Source organism: Cetorhinus maximus, chromosome 20, assembly GCF_964194155.1.
Source record: "Cetorhinus maximus chromosome 20, sCetMax3.hap1.1, whole genome shotgun sequence".
NCBI lineage: Eukaryota > Metazoa > Chordata > Chondrichthyes > Lamniformes > Cetorhinidae > Cetorhinus > Cetorhinus maximus.
Window position 1 is genome coordinate 70,430,768 of NC_135898.1, and position 18,331 is coordinate 70,449,098.

The following is an 18,331-nucleotide window of genomic DNA, read 5'->3' on the forward strand; positions in this document are numbered from 1 at the left end:
GAATTACTTTAGATGAATTGTAAATATTTGACCTGAATCCATAAGGAGGTTACAGAAATGATGGAATATAAAATTGGACAGGTTATAAAGCCAGTGGCCAATCCAATCCTGTCAACTGCACACCGCTGTTCACATTAATTCTCCCCTTTTTAATTTTACACCAATGATTTGAAAGTTTATGTTTAGATCTGGACTCTTAGACAATTTGTGTGTTATATGGCTCATGAGGCTTATCTCTTAATGTGTTGTTGCTAAATTATGGTTACATAGAATTTTACAGCGCAGAAACAGGCCATCTGGCTCAACACGTCTATGTCAGTGTTAATGCTCCACAGGAGCCTCCTCCCAACTTGCATATCTACCTATACTTCCATTGCTTTCTTCTTCATGTACTTAACTAGCTCCCTTTTAAATGGATCTTTGCTCTGCACGTCAATCATTCCATATGGTAGTGAATTCACATTCTCAACACTCTGTGAGTAGAGAAACTCATTGTGGCTGAGCTCCATTTTGGTAGCTTCATTTCCCTGTTAACTTCCAGTGCTACTGCTAATTTGAAACAATACAATCCTAGTTGAACATTGATTGCTTTCATGGACAATTCCTTTGTTTAGGGTCCTAACAGATCACAACTAGAATCTCATTATTTGCTCATTCTGATCAGGCTCAACCATGTTTTTCTCACCAGGTTTATCCAGATTACTATTGCATTTTCTCACTAACTTAATGAAGCCTGGCTTTACCTCTGCAACAAGTCTTTACAGAATGCTATCTGGAGTGTTATAGTTTAAGTAAAGTATCTGAAAACACTTGTGAATCTTTGATAAGAACAGGTACAGCCTTTGGGACTTTGAATGTAATTATGTTTGAAATGGAGCAACAAGGTAATAAGTGAGTTACGTGATTGTATTTTATTTGATCTGCACAGTATAAGTTGCCATTAATAATTCCATATCCATACTATAAGCATTGATGTAAAGGACCATTTTTCTGTGGATTATAATGGAACGACAACATCTATTGTCTGGTCATGGCAAATTTCTCTTATTCCACTGTAAGCAGTGTACGGATATTGAGATTTGCCTTGACTTCAGATTTGAACTAGTGGTTTATTTGAGTAGTTTTGCAAGTGTGTCTTATGAAAAACACTCTAGGCAGATGTGGGTAGTCAATTTAAAATGAAAATTCCACAATAGGACAGGCTAATAGCAGTTTCAATTTAACTATGGTGAACATTAAGACGACCAGGATTTTGGCGAAACTGTCAGTGTTCACTGTCAATAGTCCTCTGAAACGGACAACAACTTCTGAGGCCACGCAGTTGAATGTAGTTAATCCAGGAGTCGCCATCAGTACTTTTTGCTTCCCCATGGGTGTGCTGTTGATGAACCCTCACCAACTCACCAAGCCCCCTTTCACTCGTGACCTTGGTACTCAAATCCTGGGACACAGCTAACTGACTGCATAGGCATGGAAGGAGAACTTATAGAGGAAATGTACTGACTTTAGCAGTGGAACCACAATACAGTGCTGAGCTCTGGAGACTTACTTTGGATCCGAGAAAATTGAAGCAAATTTAGTGGTCAACAGTACCATAAAAACATTCAGTGATGATGAATATGAGGAATATTGGGCTGCTCAGATAGGATATCCTTGTTGACATGCATAGGGATAGGTAGGGGCTAAACTATGGAGTGACTTGAAAACAAAGAGGAAAATTTTAAATTCAAAGCTTTGCTTAACTGGGAGCCAATGTAGATCAGCGAACACAGAAGTGATGAATGAACAGGACTTGGTGTAATAGGGCATGGTGGCAGCATTTTAGATGTCCTCAAGTTTATGAAACATGGGAGGTTGACCAGGAATAAGTTGAAATAGTTAAGTCTGGAGGCAACAAAAGCAGGGATGAGGATTTCAGCATCAAATAAGCTGAGCCAAATGTCATGGAGGTGGAAACAAGTTGTCTTGGTGATGATGCGAATATGTGATTGGAAGATCACCTCAAATTAAAATGCTATCAAGGTTGCAAACAGCCTGGTTCAGCCTAAGACTGTTGCCAAGGAGAGGGATGGAACCAATAGTTAGGGAACAGAGTTTGTATTAGGATCAAAGACAATAGTTTCAGTCTTCCCAATATTTAGTTGGAGTAAATTTCTGCTCATGTAGCACTGGATGGATTGGACAAGCAGTCTGACACACTGGGGGGGTCTAGAGAAATGGTGGTGAGGTAGAGTTGGGCCTTGTCAGAATAAACGTGGAAAATGACTATGTTTTTGTATTATGTAGCTGAGGGACATTATGTAGATGGGAAATAAAAGGAAGCCAGGGATAAACTGGAGGATAATGGTGGAAATGGTGAGGGATCAGGAAGCAAAGCCATTGCAGGTGATTCTCAGTAGAGAAAGAGTAGATTAAAAGCAGGGTAACAGTTTGACAAAATAGAGTGCTGAGAGTGAGTTTAAAGAATGAGTTGATGACAGTGGCTTTGAAAAGAGTTAAAACAATGCCTGAGGATAGGTTGGCAGACATAGATATAAGACAGGAATGTGAGCTGTGCCAGATGAGGTTTGAAAGAACAGCTGGTGGGCGTCAAGGAAGAAATGATGACTGAGCGAGGGAGCTGGGGTAGAATTTGCATGGTGTCAGAGAGGTTGGCAGTTGCATTGCATGCTAGCCCAGTTGTGACAAGTATTGAGTGGCATAACCAAAGTCCTTAAAGAGACCACTGGAGGCTGCTCAGAAAAGGTATGGTTTTGGTGTATTTTAATCAAAGATTTCTGAGGCTTCTCAAACATTATTCTATTATTAGCCTAATCTGGTCCCTCTCTACTCTTCCCACCCTCCACTCCACCCATGGTTCCATCCCCCCACCAAAATCCGTTACGGCTCACTAGCTCCATGCAGAATCCAACGTACAGGAAAATCCGGTGTGTAAAAAAAGACCAATGTGAACCTGCCCCATTCCCTTCAAGTGGGTGAGGTTAAAATTGCAGCTGTTACAAACTAATAAGAACATTGCAGGGATCAATGAACAGGTTTTATGCCCCTACTTTCAACATGGGAATGGTGTGTCGTGTGGCAAGGTCTAAAGAGAGATTTAATTTTTCTTTAAAATGAGCCAGTACAAAATAAGAACAATAAAGTGATCAGACTTCTGCTACACATGTTTTCTGCAATTGTGGCAACTAGCAAAGTCTCGGGTCGGGGTTTTCCAGTCACGCCATGGCAGTACCCACCGCAGGTGATGCAGTGGGCCAGACAAAAGTCCATTGACTTTCAGCGGGACTGGAATATCCCAGCGGCAGACGGGGCCAGAAATCCCAGCCTAGGTTTCAGTGCAATTTTTACATTCATGATCTATGCATGTTAAGTATTGCAGCATTATCAGAACAAATAAAGAGCATTAATGGGCCCTAACCTCCGAGCTCCCAGCTTCGCATTAGCCAGGGGGAGGGGAATTGCCTTTGGAAGTTCCCAGGTAAGGTTTGCACGGCAATTACTCAGAAATGTAAACTTCCCCTGGGCTATTGCCCTGCTTTGGGAACCATCCAGATTTAAATCGCAAACTTCCGGTGGTTCTGACTGGGCTACACCAATAGTTACCCAGAAAAAGTTAGAAGGATTAAAACCACCTATAACATCTGGGAAACTGTTGTACAGACCCAGACCAGCCCCTCAAGGGGGCCCCCCCCAGGGGACTCCACACCCCCAACTACTCCACCCCCCAAACCACAAGGTTCTCCCTCACCCCCACCCCCCCCCTCCCCCCCACCCCCGACTACTTCACCCACTGAACCCGCCCACAGTCCTGACCCCTGCCAGACATTGCCCCCCCCCACCTCCCAGCAACCTCACCCTGGGATTCCCCTCTCCCACAAGGGATACCACCCCTCCCCGGTGGGCCCAACTCTTACCCCCCACCCACCACAAAGGCCCAACCTGCCCCGAGGCCTGACCCGACCCGAAGCCCAACATCCCACAATCTCCCAGGCCTAACACCCCTCCCCAAGGTCCAAAACCACCCCCCCCCCCACAGGCCCAGCCCAACCCAAGCCGAGGCCCAATTCCACCCACTCCCCCTCCTCAAGCCCGGCACTCCCCAGAGGTATGACCCCCAGCCCCCATTCCCCCCCGACCTCCGATTCCCCCAACCTCTAATACCCCCTGACCTCCGATATCCCCCTCCACTGCCCAAATCCTATCCATTTAGCTTAGAAGCTTATCTTCTCCCTGGCCTGTCAAGAACCTTTAAATTTCAATGGACCTTTAAAATTACCTGGTTTACGGCAGCTAGTGCAGTAAAAAAAGGGGCGTAGCCTCCTTCAGTTCTACTGTCCTGCACTTCGACGCTGGGCCCTGGGGATGCGCTGCACTGCCTGAATCTCGCCAAGCCTGGGCCTGAGTCAGAAGGTTGGGCAAGATAGGATCGAAGAAAAATTAAGATAAGCAATTGGGCACGGAGTGGCAATCCGACACTGATTCAGACCCATTGAGTTGAAACAAATTGTAGATAAGATTGAATTTTATTTTCTTTGGACCTTTAAATTGTGTTGTTTTGTGATTTAATCTGATATCGTTCTGTAAACACGGCCAGAATCATTGTTCTCATTTGCTTTGATGTCCACTGATGGAACAGATCAAAAAATGCAATGCTTAGTTGTGCTTTAAATTGAGATAACTTATTTACCATACTGGAATCACTCAGTAAAATCAAAACTAAGATCACTGTGAGGGACTAAGACCTTGCACTATATATTTTTATAAATTATATATAGATATAGTCATTGCTATTTCTAAACTTTTTACGCTGAACAAAGACCTTTAAAATGGTTAAAACTGTGTATGTCTGTGACTTCTGAACAAAAGAAGCAACTTGGCAGTTTTAGGGAAACTCACACCTTATTATCTCTGAGAAGCCGCTAATGACCCCTGTGGACTGCACAGCCCAGCTTCAAACAGAGCTATATAAATGCAAAACAAAACAAAAACAGAATTACCTGGAAAAACTCAGCAAGTCTGGCAGCATCGGCGGAGAAGAAATCAGTCAACGTTTTGAGCCCTCATGGCCCTTCGGCAGAACTGTATATAAATGCAATCTGCCTAGGCTGGCCAGAAGGAGATGGATCATCTGTTAAGACAAAGGCCCTGCAGCCTTCCTTTCAATTCCTAATACCTGAGACAGTCACCAGTCTTTGGAATCCAGGCAGTGGATACACATCCTTTGTCAAAGTTGGCGAGTTGGGAGTCATGTGGCATAGGCCTCTGACTTGTAGAACAAGTAATATTGCTTGCTGAACTGCATAGCTCAGTCACTGTTTACTGCCTGACTAGCAGCCTCAAGGAAAAGGGGCTCTGCCCAGGTTGAACACCTGGCCCCCATCTACATTGCTTCTGTTGGAAGTCCTGTGCCATCGCCTACAAGACTGATTCATCTCTGCATGCCTATCCAATCATGTGAAGTCAACACCACTGGAAAAGTGAATTCTACAACATCGGTTTTCAGCCCGCCAACCTCCATGAAGGAATGCCTCATTGGACTTTGATTCTGGACACTGGAACCTATGTGAACCAATGTTTAGTTTCTCTGTGGTCTTTGTGCTGTAAAACCTTTTCTCTATCCCTCTCTTTATTTTCTGAGTGTGGAGGTGACATTGCGATTCTCCTTTCGCAGTTTGAATGTGTGTAATAAACTAACCCTTTTTTTAGTTTGTCCTGTCTCAAGTTTGGTGTGGAGTTATTAATAGAAAATTGGATCACACAAAAAGTGAGGGGTTGGGAAATATGCCACTGCTGATAAAGAGGGAAACAAATCAAAGCACCTTTCTGTTTATGAATGGGTGGTGCAGGGAGAAATTAGTGCTGTTTAAATTAATCACCCTCCTGTCCGTAACACCACTTTGGCAATATTTCTATATTATTTAATAATGCAAATTCTTGTATGCACAGGTGTGTTGTCTGGACTGGAGATGACCGTGTTTTCTTCTTCAACCCCTCAATACAACTGTCAGTGTGGGAAAAACCAGTGGAACTTGAAGGTCGAGGTGATATTAACAAAATTATTCAAGACCCTCCTCATAAACGCAAAATAGAATTGGCAACATGTAAGTATCAGCAGCATAAATGTTTAATATCATTTATATTTTTTGAAGAAGTTCTGCTGTAAACCATTTTTTTCCACCAAAATGAATTCATTTTTGCCCCAAAAGTGGGCATGCAGGGAAAACATGGAAAGCTCCCTTAGCCTCAACAGACAAGCCTTGAATTGCACCTGATATTGGTTTTGAGACTTTTTAACATCAAACCAGCAAGCTGCAGACAGTTAATGGGAGTCCCCACAAAGCTTACCAGAGAGGGCACCTGGAAGATCAGGCCACTGTGTTGTCAGCAGCAGCCCTCAACTAAGTCCTTAAAGGGAACAGGGAGATGGGGATAACTGGGAGAGTGGGGTGATTGGAATTGGGAAAGGCAGCGGCAGCGATCAGGGGAGATTATGAACAGTGGGTGGAGTCAAGCTCACAATCAGAGGGGAGCAAGCAGTGGCCAGTTCCTCCCAGCAACACATTCAGATAAGTCTTTTAACAAACTTGCCTTCTTGGTGTTGATCTGTATTGGTTCCTGTAAGGGCCTCCTTCTAAACTGCATGTAGACCTGGGCCTGAATTTTCACTCCTGGCTCAGAAATGCAGAGTTGGGAAAACCCAGTCAGATTTTTGGTCATAATTATAAGCATCTATTGCAGACTTCACTATAAATTTATGTATATTATGTATAAACAATCTCATTGATAAAAGGCCCATTCACTATATTCGCATTCCTTCAATGATATAATCCCAAATAAAAAAAGTATATGTATTCATTGTCCCACTTCAAAAATTTTATAACCACTTGGAGCTGTCAACCAAACTGTGAACTGAGAGGCACCCCATTGTGATAATGGAAGATTTTGAAATCAGTCATGTAGCGCTGATCCAGTAATGATACCTCTCAGGCTTATGTCAACAGACAGAGTGAAATAGCAAACTGATTTTTTTTTTTAAACACTGCTAACATTTTTTCTCAAATATCAAAAGAGTAGGAGTTTTAAATGTCTTGACATTTTGACAGTTCCCTTTGACTACTCTGTTGACAGTTCCTTTTGACTACTCTGTTGGCAGCTCTCTTGAAAGTTCCAAAGAGCTTGACAGCTCTAGTGAGTTTTTGCACTTTTTTATGCACATTCAGCTTACCTTTCCCAAAGGGTATCTGACCTCCCCAAGGTACTGTGGGACCATATACAATAGGGTACCCTATCTCCCCAAAGGAAAACTCTACCTATCCAAACATCTCCTCAAAGTATAGACCTACTCCTACCAGGTCTAATCTGCACATGTCATTGATTCCCATTCCTGGCTAACAAAAATCAGACATGATTGGAGGCAGCTGCTGTTTTAGATTTGCAGCTGCTACTGTGAACCAAGGATGTGTAATTTGGAACCCACCACCATTCCCCCCCCCCCCCTCACCCCCTCCTCGTGAATATGGTGGGGGGCTGTGTTTGATGGTGGGACTTACAGATTTTGGCTTCACAATGGCACAGAGTGAAAGGCAAATAATTCCCACTACATGGATAAACAAAGTGGAGTGTGATTCATCCTTTACCATTTTCCCCTGCCTCACAGTAGCTGAATCAAACTGTCATTGAGCTTAAGAAGTTATCCTGCCTGACTTTTTGACTGAATAATGATAGATTGCCTGGGCGGAACCCTAAAGTAAAATGATGTTTTTAATGCAGAATAATACGCACAAACATCAGTGTGATGAATGACTCTTAGGCTGTAAATTAAACAGAGTGTGTCCACATCCAAATCATGGATTTAAGTTCAGGGTCAGGGTGGATTATTTATTCAGACTTAGAGATGTGCTGCTAATAATTTATTTTCCTGATACTTCATCAAAATCTTTGCCAGAGGGAGATTTATCTTGTTGAGGTAATATGGTTGTATTATTGAAGTGTTTTGTTTTAAGGCTGTTTTGAAGCAAAGCACTGATGACATCATTCAAAAATATGAAACATGTCCATGAAGCTCAATGTGTCCAACATAATTTACAGTATTATTATCAAACTAACATCAAAATCATAGGATGCAGTTATACTGACACTATTCTATTGCTGTAAAAAATTATGAATGCCCTGGAATTCTACCCCCCACCTCAGCACTGCCACCTCCCTTCATCCCCACCCCAAGAGAGGCTATTGCATGGTGCTTTGCTTGCAGTGTAAATCCAGTACTGTGTCACACTGGGTGTAAAGGTGCCTGGGTGTTTGTAAACTTATTCACGGATTTTGAATTGAATGCTACCACCCATTCCATAAGGCATTTACAATTTACTGGCTAGGACAGATCATTGCCTGTGTACGTAAACAGACATTCCAGTGCTGCTGGCACTTAACCGAAGAGCCACAGTAATACTGTTGAGCCATTTGCTAATGTACTAACTGTTCACTTAATGAGCTCCAAGGTTAGATATTGTTGCTGTGCAATGTTCATAGCTTGAACGTTTATTGGATGTACTTGCTCTGATAGAAGTGTGGGAAAAGCATCGTACCCAGAGCATAATTTATTAATTCATGCATGTAATGTCAAGCACTCAAAACCAGCTCCACTGGGTGGGACATCTCGTTCATATGCCTGACACCAGACCCCTGAAGCAACTGTTCTACTCAGAACTTGGCTGCAGCAGGAGACTCCCGTGAGGACAATGTAAGCACTTTGTGTCCTCAAAGCAGCCCTAAAGAAATTGAACATCCCTGCAAATTCATGAGAATTCCTGGCTTGTTTACCTACCAAAATGGAGAAGGTTTATTCGAGAAGGCGCCAAACACATCAAGAGACTTTGACGGGAGCGTGCAGAGGCGAAGTCGAGGCATTGGAGAGAGTCCACAAACCCCCAGACACCTCACCACCCAGCCCTTCAAGCACCACTTACCCCATATGTGGCAGAGTCTACAGATCATGCATTGGACTATCAGCCATTATAAAATCTGTCAGACCAGAGTGGAAGCAAGTCATCCTCAATCCTGAGAGACTGCCTAAGAAGAAGAATGTCAAGCATTCTATCTTTTACATTACAACATGCTACCCTGTTGCAAACTAATTATTGCACATCACTTGTCAACAACGACAAGATACATATGTACAAAGGCAGTTACTTTTTGTAACAATGCAGATATAATGTGCCTCAAAGACAGCGCTCTGTTAATGCAAATTTTAATGCAAACAAACACTTGTGAATGTTGAAAACTGAAATAAAAAAAACAGAAAATTCAGGTACTACACAGAATGCCCATTAACCTCTGAAAAAAAGTTTGTAGATGAGCTGAAATGTAAGTCTATGTGATGTTAATGTATATACTGTATGCCACATTTGATTTGTTTCTTGCTTCACAAAAGATTTGGGAATTAATCACGTTAAGTCTTGACTTTAAAAAAGGTTGCTAGAACAGCCAGTTCGTGGAATGTGTTAGCTCACTGTCTACTTCACAGACAATCAGTGCCAATTAATTAATTCCAGATTCATCAGTGCAGTTTACCCAGATCTGTACAAGTTATATTGGATTGCGTGAGTGCAGGGAATACCAAATACCCAGATGAGTCAGAGCTCATGCCTATATAAGGATCCATCTTCTTTCCCTCCATTAATTGAAGGGAATTGTAAGATCCCTAGGTTGTATGTGAGATATTGAGTAGTCCAGAAACATCCTGAAGATGTTCATGTTAATTCCAATAATTGTGTGTTGAGGAACAATGGGTCTGAAGCTAGCCTGTACCCTAAACCAGGATTATTTCAAAGACAGCAAAGCAAAGTCACAGACTCTCCCAGTTGCCTCCCCTCACCCCCAACACCCAGAGTGAACTGGTTTATATACTCCTACAATGATTTCCCCAGTCCTTCCCCAATTGGTGACGGCTGTGCTTAATTACCAATTTAAAGCGTGCATTTCATTGAAACACAAATTCAACATTAGCAGTTTAGACTATTTGCATTGCTGTACCCAAGAGAATCTCTAAAGCAGACCCGAAACTTGTATCAATGATAAGCAAGGTTCAGTCATGTCATGATAATTAAATGCCGAGTGTCAACAAGTCTAGTACATTTGTGTACTGTCTTAAATTGTGAAATTTGTGCTGGTATATTTTTACTGAACAGTATCACCAATAGCTTTGAAGCAGTTGCCTTTTATCTCTACATCAAAGGAAGAATAATTGATTTTGTTCCAGGTCCTGTGATGTGTGAGTGTTGGAGGGAAGTTGCTTTGTAAATTGCTCCCTGTTATTCAAGATACAATCGGGTATTGTTTGCAAAGGTTTTGTTAATGTACAGGATCAGACACTAATGTGTTTTGTGTCAGTAATAGCTGCTAGTATGTGTGAGAACAGTCAAGTGATAGGTTTCAAATCAACATGCTGCAGTCGCTGAAGGACTGGACCATTGGGTTCCAGTCAATGCATGTTCAGCATTCCATGGGGTCTTCATGATATTGTGATTTAATATTAGTGGAATCAGCACAATTGTTGCTTTGATCACGATTGACTGACTGCACTATCTTCAAAGGAGAGGAAAATATAAAACCTTTCAGTAAATATGAGTTCTAAAGATTTCTGGAATTGGGTCAGACTGAAAATCTCAGTAAGCATTTGACTTGAATATTCTGCATGAATTCTCTTGCTTGAAAGGTGCAATAAAAGACGATGGGTTTAAAGGTCATCGACCTCAAATGTTAACTCTGTTTCTCCCTCCACTGACGCTGCCTGACCTTCTGAGTGTTTTCAATTTTTTTTCTGTTTTTATTTGAGCTTTCCAGCATCCATGGTATTTTGCTTTTGTTATAGGGTGACATTCTGGGCCATGGTGCCCAAATCATCCGTAGCAGAGGCACGGGGCAGGATTTTATGTATCACAGAGGTTCTCATCCCCTCCCAATGGAAAGCCATCAGCAAGCCCACTCCAGCTCCAGCAAGTAGCCATATAACAGTTGGAGGGGCTGCAGGCCAATCAAATCCTGGGCTTCAAACTTCGCTACGTCCTCCACCTGCTGTGTGAAAAATTGTGGCGGGGCCAAAAGAGGCCCTTAAGTGGTGCATAAAGTTACGGTGAGGTTGGGGGTGGGCAGGTAGGAGCTGGGAGAGGTGCCCATGGCATTATGTCCAATTTTAATACCCCTGGCAACTTGTCCGCAGCGAAACATAAAATTCTGTTCACAATGTATTAGGAAATTGAGTGAAGGCCAAATTTCGACTCTCCTAGAATTCTTGGTTATGCCCAATCACAACAATGGAGATAAGTAATTTTCATTGCACTTTTTATGTCAGGCTGACTTGTGACCCGATTTCCAGGATCAGTCACAGATCCCATACAAACTGTCCTATAAAAAGACAGCAGAATGAAAATATGTAGTTTGGGAGCTTCCTGAAAGATAGTGACTGGAAACTATGTTAATCCAATTCTCTCCATACTTAATGTACTCTAAATGACTTGGTTGCTTTGAGGAGGCTTCACTGAGCAGCATAATAGGGGACCTTTTGAAATCTCCTTGCACATTTTATCTAAAGGAGGAGGGTCACTTGAAACATTTGCAGGATAGCCAAGTTGTCAGAAAGAGTCTTCAGAAAGGCCCACAGGAAACTTGGGCACCAACAGGAAGAATCATCCCCAGAAACATCATAAGAGCAAAAGAAATAGGAGCAGAGGTAGACCATATGGCCCGTCAAGCCTACACCACTGATCAATACAATTATGACTGATCTTAGACTTCAACTCCACTTTCCTGTCCACTCCCCATATCTCTCGATTCCCTGAGAGACCAAAAGTCTGTTTATCTCAGGCTTAAATAAAGCATCCACAATCTCCTTGGGTAGAAAATTCCAAAGATAAACAACCCTTTGGGGAAGAAATTTCTCCCCATCTTGGTTCTAAATGATCAGCCCCTAATCCTGAGACTATGCCCCTGTGCTCTCGATGCCCCAGCCAGGGGAAACAACCTTTTTGTGCCTACCCTATCAAGCCCCTTCAGAATCTTTTATGTTTCAATGAGATCACCTCTCATTCCTCTGAACTAAAGAGAGCATAGGCCCAATTTACTCAACCTCTCATCACTGGAGTATAGCCTTATCCCAGGAAGGAACCAAGTGAATCTTTGTCTCCAAAGCAAGTATATCCATCCTTAAGTATGGAGAACAAAACTGCACACAGTAATCCAGGTGGTCTCACCAAAGCCCTGTGCAATTGGAGCAAGACCTCTTTATTCTTGAATTGCAATCCCCTTGCAATAGAGGCCAATATGCCATCATTTGGATACTTTCTCCGAAGCTGTCATACTTGATAATAACTTCTTTTAATTCCTCTATCTAACCATCTACTGCAGTGCCACCACATTTATTTATACAGAAAAGTCCCCCGTGTTTCCTCTGTGGATACTGTTTGTGCACAGCCATCCAAACTGATGTCTCTCCTAAGTTCCAGAAACAGGAACAGAGCAAGAGGGTGGCAGCTGATTATTAATAAAAGTCTCTGAGATGCAGGTTGCTCTTGGATTACTGAGAACTACGACACCAGATGGATTAGCTTAAGGCTGCAGCCCTCCTGATGCTGTGGAGGCATCCTAGGCCTACCTACATTCAGGCTGCTGTGAATTCATGGACCAGAGGATGGCTGCTGTGGGAATAGAATGAGGCAGCATTAACACCCACTGACTTTACCTTTTCTTGGTCACTGTGACATTCTGTCCACTGAGCGATGTCAGAGCCCTGGGAAGGAGTGGCATCAACCAAATCAGCCACTATTTTCATTCTAGCTTGAGTGACCCCTGTGAGTTGTCCAGTAAGGAGTTCAGTGCGTCAGAATGTCTGTACTGCTGCAGTCTGAACATACATTGAGAGATTCTGAGACTGGGTAACAAGGTCTCTGCTCTTAGGCGCTCCACAGATAATGGCCAAAGAGCTGCCAGCTGCTCCAAAGATATCTAGTTTATTTTTTGAATTTATGCAGGAATATCCCGTGTATGTCCACGCCGGTAGCCATGTTATTGAAACAGCGGGACGCATCACTCAAGGTTCAGGTAGAAAAGTTAAAAATGACTCTCAATTTGTCAGAAACAAAACACAGGGAATTAATAATAAGGATGGGGGAATTCACATACCAATGCCTTTAGCAACTATGTAAATCTTTATAAAGCTCCACTACCATGTTTTGGTTGAACAGAATGAATATTATAAAATTGATGCACGAAAACATAGGTTACTAAAATTATAAACTTAAATGTTTACATTTATTATGGTACAGTTGTGTTAAGTTTTTCAATGAGGTGTCTAACTTGACAATAATTCAACAAAGGTGTTTGATCATTGGCTTGTGAGAGTTTAAGTTAATGCATACTGAATGGAAGCAAGCCTGACCCTGAGCTTTGGTGGCCTGTCCTTTTAATTCTCCACCTTGCTCTCACACTGACATTTTTATCCTCAGCCTACTCCACTGTTCCAGTGAAGCTCAATGTAAGCTTGATGAACAGCACCTCACCTTTCAGTTCGGCACTTTACAGCCTTCTGTACTCAACATTGAGTTCAACAATTTCAGACTATAATCTATGCCCCACTTTGTTTCCTTTCCATTGCTTGTTTCCATTTTTCGGAGTCAGCAGCACACCTGCTCCAGGCACATCTTTTGTTTATTTGTTTGTTTTCTTGCCCCATCACCATTCCACTTGGCCCTGGTACACGAAAGGCAGAATTTTTCATTCATGAGACTAAGTGCTGTGGCGGGCGGTTTTAGTGGCACCCACCCCGCTGGCCGGAATGGCAGGAACTCGTGCCCAACTGCCCGCTTGGAGGGTCATTTATTATGCACAGGTGAATATCGGGCCAAATCACCCTTACAGCTCAGGAGCTGATTTATCTGCACGCTGTCAGCTGGGGTTGTGGGGAGTGGAGTCGAAGGTCCAGGCACCGTATTTAAAGGCCAGCCCGACACGTAATCTCATTCTCTCCAGCTCACCTGTCTTCCGGACACTTGTCTTGTGGCCAGAATAGGAAGGCAGAGAGCCTGAAGAAGAAGGCAGCACCCTGCTTCATGCATCAGGCCCTTAGGGCCTTGATCGGAGGAACACAGGCGCACAAGCATGTCCTGTATCTCAGTGATGGTTGCAGGAAGCGCAGCAGCCTCATCTCTCTGGCCTGGGAAGCCATCGCAGAGCAGGTCAGCGCAGCTGGCAACAGTGCCTGAAATGTCATTCAGTGCAGGAAGAAGATGAATGATCTCGTCCGCTCCTCCAGGGTAAGTCATCCTTCAACTCCCTCCAATATCAAACTCTCATCACGGCATCATGCACTCAAACAGCTACTCTCTTCAAGGATCTGACACAACCATTAGCGGGGAACACATATCAACACTGATTCTCTCACAGAGACTTTCACATCACCACCATCCCATCTATCATGTGCTCATACTCCATCCTCTGGCCCTTCTAGGGAGGGCTCAGCACACACAGGGGACATTCATCTCACCCAACCTCTGCTCCGTCCCTTCTCATCACATGATTTCTTTTTTCTTCTTATAGGCCAAGCTGGCACATGAGAGATCGCAGACTGGGGGAGGGATGTTACATGCAGTCTTATATAGCTCATGCTCATTAACTGAAACTCTATTTTCTATTTTCTAGGCACCAGCAGATCGAGGCCCCCAAGCCAGTTGAGCACCAGCGCGAGCCCACAGACCATGTCCAAAGAGGAAGATCTGGAAGAACTGTCACAGTGCTCACACACACCCTCCACCAGCTCAGAGACATACACATCGGTGGACACAGCTGTAGATTAGGATGGGGCCCACTTTCTGGAGAACACCTCACTGACATGTCCCCGCAGCAGTCGAAGACGGAGACAGCCCAGGTCTCTGGCACTCAGAGGGCTTCTGGAGATCAGTCACCCACTCAGCCCGAGTCAGATGATGAGTCTCTGGAAGCGGCTGCCGATTCAATGTTGAAGATGCAACAACAGGTGTCAGAACATCAGGCAAAGATTCTACAGTCACTCAACAGACGAGAGCGATCGATGGAGAAGTCCGTCTGCGCCCTGTCTGATGTTGTGGCTCCGACATGCGAGCGCCTCAAGGTCCCCATGGGGGCCTTGGCCCAGCAGGTCTTGCGGGATTTGTGCTCGGCCCTGCACTCCATGGCCACAGACCCTGGTGGGCACCATCAAGATGTAGGCGACATGGGGACGAGACACCTTGACCTCCCTCTAGGTGAACCATCTCCTACAGGAGTCAGGGCAGGGCCCTCAGGCACCCACAGGGAGGATGGGCATCAGCCAGACACCATGGGAGCCTCTCAGGACACTCCAAGGGTGTGCAGCCGCTCACAGCCCCTCTGCCTGTGACCCTATCCACTCCAGCTGGTCAGGCTGCCAAGAGTACTTCTGCCCCTAAGCAGGTGACCCATATCAGGCCGGGGCCCTCTCTTGCATCACTCTTGAACTCTCAGTTCCCAGAGGAGCTCACTCACAGGGCACCATGGGCCAAATCAGAGATTATGGCTTGGCGATTTATGAGGCCAGAATGCACAAGTGTGAATGCAGAATTCATTCTCGCTGTGAGTGGTTGCACATACCCTGAAATGAAAGGGAATGGCATTGAAGGAGGAGAGATGTGGCCATAAGCCCTCACTTAACCTTGCTCTTCCTGGAGCCTGTCAGCAATTAACATATCATGGGCTCATCTCCCATGTCTTTCCCCATGCCGTGATCGCGCTCATACTGACCCTCAGCAGTCTCCTGAGGTTTCTGGGCCTCCGGATCTTCATCCTCCGATGAACTCTCATCCTCTCCCAGTTCATCCTCTAACAGGGGTTCACCTCTTTGCAATGCCAGATTGTGAAGGGCGCAACACACTGTGATGATGTGGGAAACCCTATTCGGGCGTGTATTGTAGTGAGCCACCTGAGCAGTCCAGGCATCTGAAGCACATCTTCAGAAGCCCTATGGTCTGCTCTGTAAGGGAGCATGTGGAGCTGTGAGCACTGTTATACCTTTCCTCAGAACGACTTTGAGGGCAATGCACCAGTGTCATCAGCCAGCGTTTCAGTGGGTACCCCTTACTCCCAAGCAGCCATCCCTGCAGACATAATGGCCCCTCGAAAATCTCAGGCCACTGGGAGTGACTTAGGATGTAGGAGTCATGGCAACCCCCAGGGTACTATACGCAAACGTGCAGTATGTGCTTCCAGTTCTACATTGTGCACATTGATGGAATGATAGCCTTTGCGGTTTTTAAACATTAGGGGTTGTTGCCATGGAGCCTGTATAGCCACATGGGTGCAGTCTATTGCACCCTGCACACTTGGGAGGCCTGAGATGGCGGCAAAGCCGGTGAATCTCGCAGCCTGGCTATCTTCATCCAGAGCAAACCTGACATAATGATGGGCCTCCCTGTAAAGGGTACCTGTGACCTCCTTTATGCATTGGTGTGTTGCGGACTGAGTGATGCTGTACAGGTCCCCTGTTGATCCTTGGAAAGGACCAGAGGCAAAGAAATTGAGCGCTGCGGTCACCTTCAAAGCCACTGGCAGGGGATACCCTCCAACTCCACGTGGTGTCAAGTCTTCACGGGACAAGCACAGATGTGCACGGCATTGCCTCTCATTCATTTGTAAAAAGGAGACTCTTCCATGATAAACCCTAGGTTTGGCGATTTGCCTCCATTGCATAGGTCTCTCCTCCTGCCCCTCCTGTTCATGCTCTGGCTCCGCTTGACCGGGTCTCTCAGTTGTGGTCTCCTGCTGGAGCTGTGCACGACATCGCCTCTGCCTCCTTTGCCCCCTCCATTGCATTAGGACCCTGACAAAGGCAGCATTGAGCCCTGGATCCAGATGTACTTTTGCCTTCTCCCCGAACCCAGAAGGAAAAAAACAGTTTGGACCAGTACTCTTATTTCGCAATTTTTACTGGTGTTCCATTTTAAGGTTTACAAGACCAGTTCAGACCAGTAATCTTATTTCCCAGCTTTTACTGTTTTTTTACCTTCTGGTAAGGAAACATTGAAGTTATTGATGATTCAAGGAGCAAGAAAGTGAAGCTCAGAAGATGACACGTTTGGAAACTGTAAGGGTCCATAGTTTTTCCTGCCCTACTTGCATGGTGGCTGATGCCATGACTAGCACACACATTGAGGTGACCATGATGGCATCGCAGATATGTAACATCTGGAGCCCTGCTTGGGATGCTAAGATTTAATTGAGATGAGTGACCCAACCCAGCTCTGTGCTCCAATCTCTGATGTGAAATATTAATGGCCAATCACTTGCTCATGGTCAATGAGTGGACGCCCTTTAGCTCATTAAGATTGTCAAATCTGGTGAACACATGACAGGCCTTCATTGATGGAATGGCATATATGGAGTGCCTCCTTCACTATTGCCTGCATTCCCTAATTCTAAATTCCTAAGTGTTACTCTTGAAATGCAGTGACTGTGATGTGAAGCTACTGAGTTCTGAGTAGCCTTTTAACAGTGTTAATGAAGCCATTGGCTTTCAGTGGCTTTCATCACAAGGAGGTCTTCCTCCTTTATCGGCTCAGTTCATAGCACCCTCGCCTTTGAATCAGAGGGTTGTGGGTTCGTGTCCCACTCCCGGAAACCAAGAACTGTGATTGTACTCGAACGAGTTGCAATCTGTGACTGTTGATAACTCGAAAGAGTTTCCTCCTTTCTCTCTAATCAAACTCCTGTTCGCTCTTGCAACAACAACAAGTTAGAGGGTGACCCCAAAAAAGCCCAGTCATGTTCGCCCTTCCCCCCTCACAGCCATTCCACAGCCTTCTCTCCCCTTTGACCCCTCATGTTCACCCTTCCCACCCCACCTCAGAGCCCACCCCCGGTTGAAGTGCTGGTTTATGAAAGTGGAGTTCTGCCTAACTACCACTGCACAGTGGGTCCTTGTGGATAATGGTCTCAGCCACCAGGAGTAGAAGACCTCTGCACTGCCCAATCCTGGCCACAGTACTGGTCAGTGTCTAAATATGGAGGCCTGCATGAGTACCACAGCACAGTGGTGTACTTTAGGACAATGTAGGCAAAGAGTAGGAGCAGACCAACCCTACAGCCCCAGCATTGTGGTGTTCATCTCAATCAGACCAGCGCAGTGCTATGGCAGGTGCACTCACCTCAAAGTTACTAGTGAACTGAGGTCCAACTTGTGCACGCCACACCTTTTCAAACAGGTTTGAGACTGACGTAAGTTCCCGCTGGCGTGACGCTAGATTGGAAGACATGACAAGATTCTAGTGAGCAGCTGTTTTAATAAGAATTC

At 44.7% G+C, this 18,331-nt stretch overlaps 1 protein-coding gene across 1 annotated transcript in view; it reads left to right on the forward strand.

The window, feature by feature from the left end:
* tcerg1l (transcription elongation regulator 1 like) overlaps positions 1-18,331 on the forward strand; it is a 345,583-nt gene that overhangs the window by 81,523 nt on the left and 245,729 nt on the right. Inside the window, exon 4 of the mRNA XM_078565305.1 lies at positions 5,947-6,101. Within this exon, the coding sequence (XP_078421431.1) occupies positions 5,947-6,101 (155 nt within the window). The remainder of the gene's footprint in view (positions 1-5,946; positions 6,102-18,331) is intronic.